This window comes from Theropithecus gelada, chromosome 3, assembly GCF_003255815.1.
Source record: "Theropithecus gelada isolate Dixy chromosome 3, Tgel_1.0, whole genome shotgun sequence".
In the NCBI taxonomy this organism is placed as follows: Eukaryota; Metazoa; Chordata; class Mammalia; order Primates; family Cercopithecidae; genus Theropithecus; species Theropithecus gelada.
This window is the reverse complement of record NC_037670.1, coordinates 62508217-62520528: the sequence shown is the minus strand read 5'-3', so window position 1 is coordinate 62520528 and position 12312 is coordinate 62508217. Positions and strand designations below refer to the sequence as shown.

The window sequence follows — 12312 nt, the reverse complement described above, 5'->3', positions numbered from 1 at the left end:
GATTTCTGCCCTCTGTGTACTCCAGGCCTACTGGCTTCAGAGAAAGAGGGCTGGCTTGGTGGGCAGTACCATGCTGCCCACTCTCAAATAAACTAAATAAAACGTTTCTTCCACATACGCTAGTTACCTATCGCTAAACCCAAGGATGGTGGAAGTGTGCTTTATTTAGGGCAATTGACTTATCTGAAAGCAGCCACCAGGGTGTCGCTTCCTAATGTATATGAGGACACACTCTGTGTACCAGGTGTCTCTGGGCAGGGACTGAGTCTCAGGGAACCTGGCGGAAAGAGCCTCACTGCCCTTGGAAACCACAGATTTGGGTTGTAATCCTGGCTTCATCATGTACTAGCTGTGTGACCTGAGGTGGACCACCTAACCTCTCTGAGCCTCAGTTTCCTCAGTAGTAAAATAGAAATGACAAAAGTTTCTCTCCAATCTGACTGCCATAGGGATTCCTTGAAACAACGCATGTGAATTGCTCAGAGCCCAGTAGGTGCTATGTAAGTGCTAGCCCTCCTGTTTTCTGACCCTGGGTACACACTTACCCCTGGCATGATTATCTTCTCAATGTCGTTGATGATGTCCTCAAATGTGTCTGGCTCCTGGGGGGCAGAGTCAGGGATCAGTGGCCGCAGGTACCCAGGCTCCACGTCAGGGTAGACCTGGCGTCCCTCAATGCCTTCCATGTAGTCGGCCACGTAATCCACCATCTCCTTCCCTCTCCTTCGGAATTCACTTGTGTTCATGGTGCCTGGGCTCTGTCAGAGGTGAAAACTGCAGGAAGAAAATGATTCATTGAGCAAACTTTGTAACTTCTGAACTGGAAGGTGGGGATTCCAAGCAAGCCGTGGGCAGGGCCATCTGGGCAGTGACGGCATACCCTGGAGGCCACTTGGATTCCAAGTAAGGAGCACTTTCCCTCCACGTCTGTACGAGGTAGAAATGGCGCTGGATTTCGGACTGAGGCACAAGCTGCTTCTCCTCTTCACCAGCTATTCAACTGGGAACAACACAATGTCTCTTTATTCAATAGACTAGAAGCACACATTTATTTTCATGATCGATTCCAACTTTAATGACAAACACTGGTCCAAATCCTGCCTCTGCCCCTTACCTGCCTTTGAAAGAGACAAGCTTGCCCCTTAGAGCCCCTCTCCTCATCTGGGAAATGAAAACTGTGATGCTGACTTCTCAGGAGGGCAAGAAGGCACAGTCACACAACATACACAAGCCTCAGCTCAGAGCCTGGGGCAGTATGCCCCCTCAAAGTTAGTCTTCTTCCCTCCTCTTGATTCTGTCACAGATGGAACTGCACCTTTATGCACCATCTGCTTTTCAAAACTAATGCTCTCCTCCCTCCTTGCATAAGTAACAGGCAGGCAATTCTCATTATTGCTGGTAGCTGTATTCTATCTACAACAGTTGCCATGGCTATGCACTCTGAATTAGTGAATACTGAACCATTTCTTCTAGGGGAAATACAGTTTCCTGAAGAGCGATCCCAATATTTTTTGTCAACAAATCAATACGTAAACTTTTTGTGTTTTTAAAAGACACTTTATTTAATATATGTTGATTCATTAACACTGGCCTCACAGCCAACAGCACTGTAACTCCTGTCTGGGGAAGCTTCTCTAACACATGTATTTTCTCCATAAGGCACATCTTGTGCATAGGATGGCTAGACAGCACTTCTGCACCACATTTGGGAGTCATTTTAAACAGCAAAATCACCACCAAGAAGAAAAACATAAAAATGTGAAGGATGTGGCACTAAATAGATGGAGAGAAGGACACATGATTACATTATGAGAGCTGAAGCAAGAAGGCACTGCGTCCCCTTGTTCAGCCTCAGCTGGGAACATGTGCATCGGACAAGCACATTCTCCACCATGCTACACATATGTATGTCCCTGAATGGTCTCAAAAGCACCATAAGTATTGATATTTATTGAAATTAGGGGTTACAAATGAATTTTAGCAAGTAGGAGAATTTGCATATGTGGAATCCATAAATAAGAATTAATTGTATTTCAAAACCAGACAGTGAACAACATGAAGAAAAAGATAAGCCTAGAATCCCACCACCCAAAATTCTGGCATGTGTCCTTTTAGAATTTTGTTTTTATTTTATTTATTTATTTATTTATTTATTTTGAGATGGAGTTTCGCTCTTGTTGCCCAGGCTGAAGTGCAATGGCGTGATCTTGGCTCATCGCAACCTCCACCTCTTGGGTTCAAGTGATTCTCCTGCCTCAGCCTCCCGAGTAGCTGGGATTATAAGCGCCCATGACCACGCCTAGCTAATTTTTGTATTTTTAGTAGAGACGGGGTTTCACCACGTTGGCCAAGCTGATCTCGAACTCCTGACCTCAGGTGATTTGCCCACCTCAGCCTCTCAAAGTGCTGGGATTATAGGCGTAAGCCACCGCTCCCAGCCTCTAGAATATTTTCTATTTGTGAGAGACAATTGCATGCTAGCCAAGGGATGCATTTTCAAATCTTTTTCATACTCCAAAGTTTTGTAGATGAGGAAATGGAAGCTCAGAGAGGCAATGTGACGTGCCCAAGATCACATGACCAGTAATTGCAGAAATAGGATTCAAATTTACAAGCTGGCTCCAGGACAAATTTAAGACAAATTTTCCCATGGGAGTTAAGTGCTTAGGAATACTCTAAATTCACTGTTATTAGCAAAGGTGATGACTTTAATAACAGCTTCCAAGTACTTCTCTATTTTCCCCATTGTCCATGCTGGGATTTTTGACAATTTTTGTGAGGTTACAGGTGGTAAAGAAAAATTGTTCACCAGTCACTTGTTAAAAGTGACAAGACAGATTTTACTCAACACTACTGCAATAGGGATAGAATATTGCAAAAGGCGAGGGACTGAACTTAATTCCAAAAACAACAGGGCCACATAGGGACTTACAGCCAATGGGCAGGTGAGAGGGTCCACAGGTAGAAAATTACTAAGAGGAACTTGGGTAAGTATCAAGGATGGAGAGGAAAAAGGAACTCTGGATTAGATACCAAAAGTGGAAGCACATGAGTTTGATTGGACATCACGGGTGTGCTCAGCAGGCCAAAGGGAAGACTTGGCTAAGCTCTTCCCTCTTGGGCCAGAGGAGCTTGGCTGAAGTTCGGTCAAGGTCCTTTGACAAAGGTAAACCTGCTTGAATGTGCTTTTCCTTCCATTGACATTGTCTCTCACATTTTTACTTCCGTGTTCTCTGTTAAATAAACAATTACAGCAATTTTTATGTTATTTCAAGGCTTATTAGATCCAGCCCCCATATTAAAGCTATTGTTTAAGGATGCATTTCTCAACTAGTGAGTGCTCGAGTGGCAGTGATTGAGACGTAAGATTAGACTCTAAATTATAGCAACAGCGAATGCCGAACTAACAAGCATGAGAAAAACCGCAATGCCTGTCTGAAGTTCTGTTGCACCTTTGTGCTTCTTAAGCCAATGACAAAGGAGTGTCCTGTTCACCAGCAAAATATCATGGCTGCATGCTAAAGCATCCAGCTTACAATTCCTTGGGGCCTGCAGGCTTTGAAATTAGTGTTTAGTTTGGTGGACTGTTTATTTTAAATTTTGCACATACAGTGAAACTTGGTTTTCACTTCAAGTGGAAGTATTTCAAATTAATATGACTCAAATTTTTAACTCAAATGGTATCACACTGCAGATCTTTTTGCTAGCCTGTTTTTCTTTACTAATTTCTAAGTACATTTCTCATGTTGACAAATACTTTTCTTTTTCTTTTTTTCTCTTTTTTTTTTTTTTTTTTTTTTGAGACAGAATCTTGCTGCGTCACCCAGGCTAGAATGTAGTGGTACAATCTTGGCTTATGGCAACCTCTGCCTCCCAGGTTCAAGTGATTCTCCTGCCTCAGCCTCCTGAGTAGCTGGGACAACAGGGCATGGTGGCTCACACCCGGCTAAATTTTTTTGTATTTTTAGTAGAGACAGGGTTTCACCATGTTGGCCAGGCTGGTCTTGAACTCCTGATCTCAAGTGCTCTGCCTGCCTCGGCCTCCCAAAGTGCTAGGATTCCAGGCATGAGCCACCATACCCGGCTGATAAATACTTTTCTATTGTGTGATTTCTCACAAGTATTTCACAATGTGAGTGTACCATATTCACAACATGTACCTCTATTGTTGAACATTTATATTATTTCCAATTTTCACCCACATAGTTGGAAGCATTGGTGTATCCCAGTGGCCACCACTCCAAGACCGAGAGCCAAAGAAAGGACTGCGAGTCACACCCTGATTCTATCTATTAGCTATCGTTATTGCATGTATTAGCTATTGTAATAGCATGTATTAACTGTACAACCCAGCGTAAATTGCTGCCATGCTAAACCTCATTTTCTTTAACTGGGAACAAAAATCATGACAATAATAGTATAGGTACACCCCGTTTTATTGCATTTTCTACAAATGGAAGGTTTGTGACGACCCTGAATCCAGCAAGTCTATAGGCACAATGTCAGCCTGTGCTCAGTCAATGAGTCTGTGTTACATTTCAGAAAATTTTATAGTATTTCAAACCATTTCATTATTATTAATCTGCTATAGTGATCTATGGTCAGCAATCTTCGATGTTACTATTGTAATCATTTTGGGACAGCATGGACGACACCCACATGATGGTCAACTTAATAAATTTGTGTCTGATTGAACCACTGACCCATTATTCACCTGTCTTTCTTCCTTTTATTGGGCCTCCCTGTTCTCTGAGATGTAACAATATTGAAATTCGGTCAATTAATAACCCTGCAATGGCCTCTAAGTGTTCAAGTGACAAGAAGAGTAGGTAGTATGTCTGTCACTTTAAATCAAAAGCTAGAAATGATTCAGCTGAGTGAGGAAGGCACGTCAAAAGTTGAGCGAGGTCAAAAGTGAAGCCAAACAGTTATCCAGGCTATTAAAGCAAAGGAAAAGTTATTGAAGGAAATTAGAAGTACAACTCCAGTGAGCACACAAACGCTTAGAAAAATAGCCTTATTTCTGGTGTGGAGAATGTTTTAGTGGTCTGAAGATCAAACCAGCCACAACACTTTCTTAAGCCAAAGCCCATTCCAGAGTAAGGTCTTAACTGTCTTCAATTCTATGAAGACTGAGAGAGGTAAAAAAAAAAAAAAAAAGTTGCAGACAAAATGCCTGAAGTTAGCAGAGTTTGGTTCATGAGGTTTACGGAAAGAAGCTGTCTCCATTACTTAGAAGTGCAAGGTAAAACAGCAAGAGCCAGTGGAGAAGCTGCGGCAAGTTATCCAGAAGATCCAGCAAAGATAATCCATGTAGGTAGCTACAGTAAACCATAGGTTTTCAATGTGTACAACATAGGCCGGGCGTAGTGGCTCATACCTGTAATCCCAGCACTTTGGGAGGCCAAGGCAGGCAGATCACCAGGTCAGGAGATCGAGACCATCCTGGCTAACACGGGGAAACCCAGTCTCCACTAAAAATACAAAAAATTAGCCGGGCATGGTGGCAGGCAACTGTAGTTCCAGCCACTCGGGAGGCTGAGGCAGGAGAATGTTGTGAACTCGGGAGGTGGAGTTTGCAGTAAGCAGAGATCATACCACTGCACTCCAGTCCGGGTGACAGAGTGAGATTCCATCTCAAAAAAAAAAAAAAACAAAAAAACAAAAATGTAGACAACATAGACTTACATAGACTTTTATCAGAAGAAGACGCCCTCTAGGGCTTTCATAGCCAGAGAGGAGAAGTCAATGCCTGGCTTCAAAGCTTCAAAGCACAGGCTGACTCTCAAAGGGGGTAATACAGCTGGTGACTTTAAGTTGCAGCCAATGATTACTTATCATTCTGAAAATCCTAGGGCCCTTAAAAATTATGCCATATCTACTCTTCCTGTGCTTTATAAATGGAACAACAAAGCCTGGATGACAGCACATCTGTTTGCAGTATTGTTTACTGAATATTTGAAGACCATTGTTGAGACCTACTTCTCAGAAGGAAAGATTCCTTTCAGAAATATTACTGCTCATTGACAATGCACCTGGTCACTCAAGAGTGAGATGTACAAGGAGATTAATGTTTTCATTCCTGCTAACACAACATCCATTCTACAGTCCACTGATCAAAGAGTAATTTTGACTTTCTTTTTTTTTTTTTTTTTTTTGAGACAGAGTCTGGCTCTGTCGCCCAGGCTGGAGTGCAATGGCCGGATCTCAGCTCACTGCAAGCTCCGCCTCCCGGGTTCTCGCCATTCTCCTGCCTCAGCCTCCGGAGTAGCTGGGACTACAGGCGTCCGCCACCTCGCCCGGCTAGTTTTTTGTATTTTTTAGTAGAGATGGGGTTTCACCGTGTTAGCCAGGATGGTCTTGATCTCCTGACCTCGTGATCCGCCCGTCTCGGCCTCCCAAAGTGCTGGGATTACAGGCTTGAGCCACCGCGCCCGGCCGTAATTTTGACTTTCAAGTCTTATTAAGAAATGCGTTTCATAAGGCTACATCTGCCATAGATAGTGATTCCTCTGATGAACTTCAGCAAAGTAAATTGAAAACCTTTTGGAAAGAATTTACTATCCTAGATGCCATTAAGAACATTTGTGATTCATAGAAAGAGGTCACAATATCAACATTAACAGGAGTTTGGAAGAAGTTGATTCCAATCCTCACAGATGACTTCAAGGGTCAAAATTTCAGTGGAAGAAGTCACTGAAGATATGGTGGAAATAGAAAGAGAACTAGAATTTTAAGTGGAGCCTGAAGATGTGACTGAATTGCTGCAATCTCATGATAAAATTGGACAGATTAGTTGCTTCTTATGGATGAGCAAAGACAGTAGTTTCTCGAGATAGAATCTATTCTTGTTGAAGAGGCTATGAGTATTGTTGAAACAACAGCAAAGGATTTAGAATATTACATAAACTGAGTTGCTAAAGCAGCAGCAAGATTTAAGAGAACTGACTCCAATTTTGAAAGAAGTTCTACTGGGGGTAAAATGCTATCAAACAGCATCACATGCTACAGAGGCATCCTTCGTGAAAGGAAGAGTTGATCGATGCAGGAAACTTCATTGTTGCTTTGTTTTAAGGAATTGCCACAGCTGCCATAACTTTCAGGTACCACCACCCTGACCAGTCAGCAGCCATCAACATGGTGCCAAGACCCTCCACTAGCAAAAAGATTATGTTTGCTGAAGGATCAGATGACCATTAGCATTTTTAGCAATAAATTATTTTTAAATTAAGGTATAGACTTTTAACATATTATGTTATTGCACACTTAATAGACTACAGTATAGTGTAAACAGAACTTTTGTATGTACTGGAGAGTCAAAAAATTCATGCGAGTCACTTTATGGTGGTCACCTGGAACTGAATTTGCAATATTTCTGAGGTGTGAACACCGAAAACTGGAGACAGGTCTCAGTTAATTTTATTTTGCCAAGGTTGAGGACACACCCCTGACACAGCCTCAGGAAGTCCTGACGACATGTGCCCGATGTGGTCAGGGCACAGCTTGGTTTTATACATTTTAGGGAGACATGAGACATCAATCAGTTTGTAAGAAATACATTAGTTCCGTCCAGAAAGGCGGAGACAGCGCAAAGCAAGGCCCTCCTGCTGGGGGCTTCCAGGTCACAGATAGCTGAGAGGCAGATAGTTGCATTCTTTTGAGTTTCTGATAAGTCTTTCCAAAGAAGGCAATCAGAATATGCATCCATCTCTGAAAGAAAAGGGATGACTTGAACAGAATGGGAGACAGATTTTCCCTGAGTAGTTCCCAGCCTCAAAGGGCCTAAGATATTTTCCTTTCACAGAGGTATGCCTATAATACCTCGAAGAATTTTTTGTAACAACTAAATAAATAAATGGTAACAAATTAGCATTCAATAAATGTCAGCTATTATTTTCTAAATAATCCTAAAATGTGCAACCTCTTGTTTACATTACTGCACACTTTCTTTTGCGTTAAAAATTTATAAAAAGGAGAATACTTATTTTATAATTTATTTAGAACAAATTCTTCTAGAGATAAATACTTTTAGTGTCTTGAAAATATATTGCCAAATTTTCCCCTAAAACATTTTTTTTAACCAAATACTCTCCTGGTAGGGAGTGTATAAGAATGCTCATTTTACCATATAATCACTGGGCTTGAATATTCATTTTAAGTTTAACCAGCCTTGTAAGCATTTAATGATTCTGTTGTACCTTTTTTTTTTTTTTTTTTTTTGAGACAGGGTCTCGCTCTGTCGCCTAGGCTGGAGTGTAGTGGCATGATCTGGGCTCACTGCAACCTCTGCCTCCCAGGTTCAAGCAATTCTCCTGCCTTGAACTCCTGAGTAGCTGGGATTACAGGCACATGTCACCATGCCCAGCTAGTTTTTATACTTTTAGTAGAGACAGGGTTTCACCATGTTGGCCAGGCTGGTCTCTACCTCCTGACCTCAAGTGATCCACCCACCTCAGCCTCCCAAAATGCTAGGATTACAGACATGAGTCACCGCACCCGGCCCCATTGTACTTTGATTAATGAAACTGGGTATTTTTTGTGTGTGTTTCTTTGCCATTTGGATTTCTTTTTTAATGAATTTCTTGATCACTGCATTATTTTCCACTAGGGTGTTTGATATTTCTTATTTAATTGTGAGAGTTCTAATATACTAATAAATTCTACTCTTATGTCTTGAAATGTTTCGCAGGCATTTTCCTCATTTTTGTTGGACACAATTTGCTTACAATTCTATTCTGACCTATGAGAATTTTAATTTTTATGTAGTGAAATCTCATAATCTTTTCTTCAGGACTTGTACCTGGTGTGTGATTATTAGCAATGCCTTTTGAAGCAAATATTCTAGCTATATCTATTTGCTCTCCTAGGGGGCCAGACATGTGAGGCAGCAAGCTGAAGACTCAGAAGGGGTAGCTGAGCAAGGTTCAGAAAGACGCTCACCTTCTGAGGGTATCAGCTTTAAGTCACAGCACCAGGCCAAAGCATGTGGCTCTGGAATAAACGACACAAAAAGCAGACACACACCACATACACCAAAAGAAATATTCCTAGTCAAAGTGTAAAATAAGACCTGGTTCTTATATTTTAAATTATTCTCTGTTATTTATTCACAGATTATTTCCCACAAAGACCTTTTTAGAAGGCTCTTAGCATGAAGCCACAGAGAATCTTGTGCTCATTTGTAGCTGTTTGATATTTTATGCCCCCAAGCTGTGTAAATATTAGCTGGAAGACTTAGCCTATGATAAAGGCTGTGGCTTATGCCTCTCCAGGTCCTTGAAATAGCTTCTGTTGACATAATCTGCCCAGTGTTCCAGCAGCTGCACATGACACTATTCTCCACACTCTTCTCTACCCCACACAATTTTCCATGCTGTGCTGTTCTCCATGCAGCCCCTGCGGTGCATTGCCTGTGCACGGTGAGCCGGCTGCCTCCCTGGACTTCTGGCTCAATGTCTTTTTGCATCAGCAACAGTCAGAGCTCATCTCCAGCTCCACATGCTTCAAGAAGAGATGGACTTCCCTGAACGCCCTCAGACCTCCTGATTGACCTGTGGGGTTATTTTGTTGTAATACATCATTTCAGTGATACCCTTTGCAAATGGTGGGCTTCTCCAAGCAGGGTCCTCAACTTATTTATTTTTGCCTTCTTGGGACCAGTCACAGGCCCTGGACAACAGAGAGCTCTGTAGGTATTTGCTGAATCATGAATGAATGAATGATCTTTGGTCCTCTAGACATTTTATTTCTGTAATATACCCTATTGGACTCTACTCTCTACCTTTGAGACAATTCAAGTCACCAGCCCCTCACATATCTGCCACAAGGAAGAGTCACAGCAGACACTAATGGCTCAGGAGCTATAGCCCCTCCCACCATTGAGTCCTGACCACTTCCACCTGTGCCATCTCCTGTCTCAGTCCCTGCCCAGCGTCTAGCTCTCCTTGCTCAGCACTTGACTAAGTGTCCTGCAGTCTGAGCACTGCGATTTCCCTCCTAGGACTTATCTGCCACAGCCACTGAAGAGAACCTAGCCCAGATCCCTAGCATCACGGGCAAGCCCAGCCACACCACTGTGCATGTAAGGTAGTGGATTCCTCACAAGCCCGGAGTGGGGATGGCAACCATGAACTGTGGATCTGTCCATGGTCCTGTCTGTTCACGCACACAAGACATGATTTTGCTGCAAACACTGGGACACTGGAGACTTTGTTCAGCCTCTCTTGACTTTCCTTTTCCATCCTGATGAAAAGAATAGAGTTGACATTTTTTACACTATTCCAGAAAAAAGAGCCATAGTATATGTCTCAGAAAACACGTATGCTTTTGGGACTGAGGCCCTGGCTCACTATCCCCCTCAAGCATATACTTACAAATCCAGGCACAAAACTAATTTGGCTGATTTCCCTCTAGATTGACTGCTTTCTTTTTTTTCTTTTCCTTTCCTTTCTTTTTTCTTTTTTTTTTTTTTTTTTAGATGGAGTCTTGCTCTGTCACCCAGGCTGGAGTGCAATGGCTCGATCTTGGCTCACTGCAACCTCCACCTCCCAGGTTCAAGCAATTCTCCTGCCTCAGCCTCCTGAGTAGGTGGGACTATAGGTGTGTGCCACGCCACCACACCCAGCTAATTTTTGTATTTTTAGTAGAGATGGGGTTTTACCATATTGGTCAGGGTGGTCTTGAATTTCTGACCTCGTGATCCACCCGCCTCAGCCTCCCAACGTGCTGGGATTACAGGCATGAGCCACCGCGCCCGGCCTGACTGTTTTCTTGATGGACATTTTCTCTGTGGGTTCAAAGACCATAAAAATGTCCAGTAGGAGAAATGCTTCCAAGCAAAACCATAAAGAAGTTTCTAGCCATGAGAGCTTTTTTAATAACAGGAAAATGGCTACCTGATAAACTTGCCTCAAAAAAGATCCTCTAAGTTTTTTTTTAACCCTTAAGACTCTGGTTAAACAACAGGCTACTAAGAAGCTTTACATGAGCATTTTTGTCAGTGGCCAAGAGGCATGTGAATAATCCAAATCTGCTCAGGAGTGGCCTCCTGCTACACCACCAAGTGTCAGGCAGACCCGAGGTCAAGGGCCATCGCTTTCAGTTACTCTGTTACCTTCAACCTCCACCCCTTTCTGGGGCTCCTTCTCAGCCTCTGTGAAAGCAAGAATGCAGGGAAATACCTCCCTCCAGTGCTGCTGGGAAGTTGAGTGAGATGATGGGGTGACAGCCTGCTGCAGAGTCAGTGCTCAGTGAAACGTTTTCATTAATAATAGGGGAACTGTGGGGAGGGAGAGGGGAAATATGAGAACTCTCTACTTTCTGCCCAACTTTCCTGTACACCCGAAACTGCCCTGAAAGTCTATTAATTTTCTTTAAGTAAAAAATAAAATTATTAACTGGGCAGAAGTGCCTCATTTTGAGGCTTTTGAGGCCGGCTTCCTCAGCTCCTTCCTTCTTCCCCCTCTACGACACATTATCTTCACCTGTGTTTCTCTTCCATGGCTCTCAAACTCATCTGTTTACAAACTGGAAATCCACTGTTTTGCAACTGCTGGTTCTTTTCAGCTTATGAGACTTAGGTAGTGCTGACAGATTTGTCAGATTCTTTGATGAGATAATAGTCAGGGACTAGAGCCAGAGTTAGCGATCAGGCCTACTTTCCATACAACTGCTCTTCTCAGAGACTGTGGTCCTCAAAGCCAATTATTCTACATGCTTGACCTCAGGTTCCTGCAGCATTCTTCAGAAAGTCATGAAGATTCTGTGTCACCGAGGCCCTTAACACATAAGCTTTATAAGCTACAGAGAGAGAAACATCACAGACTTCCTCACATGGGTAAAAAGCAACATAAACAGAAAGTATTCTGGGAGGCAGCATGGCGCTGCCGGGGAGAGGGGTGGACTCTGGATCTAGATACCTCGGCTTGTGTCTTATCTCCAAGGCTTATTAGCTGGGTGACCTTAGGTAACTGAGGAAGCTCAGCTAACCTCTCTGGCCACCATGATGCACTCCCATCTCTCCATCAGAGAGATGGGAGAGACTGTGCTCCTGGAACCAGGATCCAGGCCATCCGTGCAAAGCTGCTACCGGGTCAGGCTTACTGGGAGAGCAGGCATGGAGGAGGAGGCTGAGCCGGCATCATGGGGATGGTAGTACCTCTGCCTTCCAGCCTCCCACTAAACCTCCCACTGGCAGAATCCTACCATAATCCAGGTGTCCTGGGTTCCTGAGAAGCATGGTCTGTGTGATTTGGAGTCAGTAGAGGAGACAAGAGATCATTGGAAAAGAGCCCCAGGATAGGCTGACATCTT

At 43.1% G+C, this 12312-nt stretch overlaps 1 protein-coding gene across 8 annotated transcripts in view; it reads right to left on the bottom strand.

The window, feature by feature from the left end:
• The window catches only part of DDC (dopa decarboxylase), a 107498-nt gene that overhangs the window by 84432 nt on the left and 10754 nt on the right, over positions 1 to 12312 (bottom strand). For all 8 annotated transcript variants that reach the window (XM_025379197.1, XM_025379198.1, XM_025379196.1 and 5 more), the window contains exon 2: positions 546 to 774. In XM_025379197.1, the coding sequence (XP_025234982.1) occupies positions 546 to 746 (201 nt within the window). In that variant the 5' untranslated portion in view covers positions 747 to 774. The remainder of the gene's footprint in view (positions 1 to 545; positions 775 to 12312) is intronic.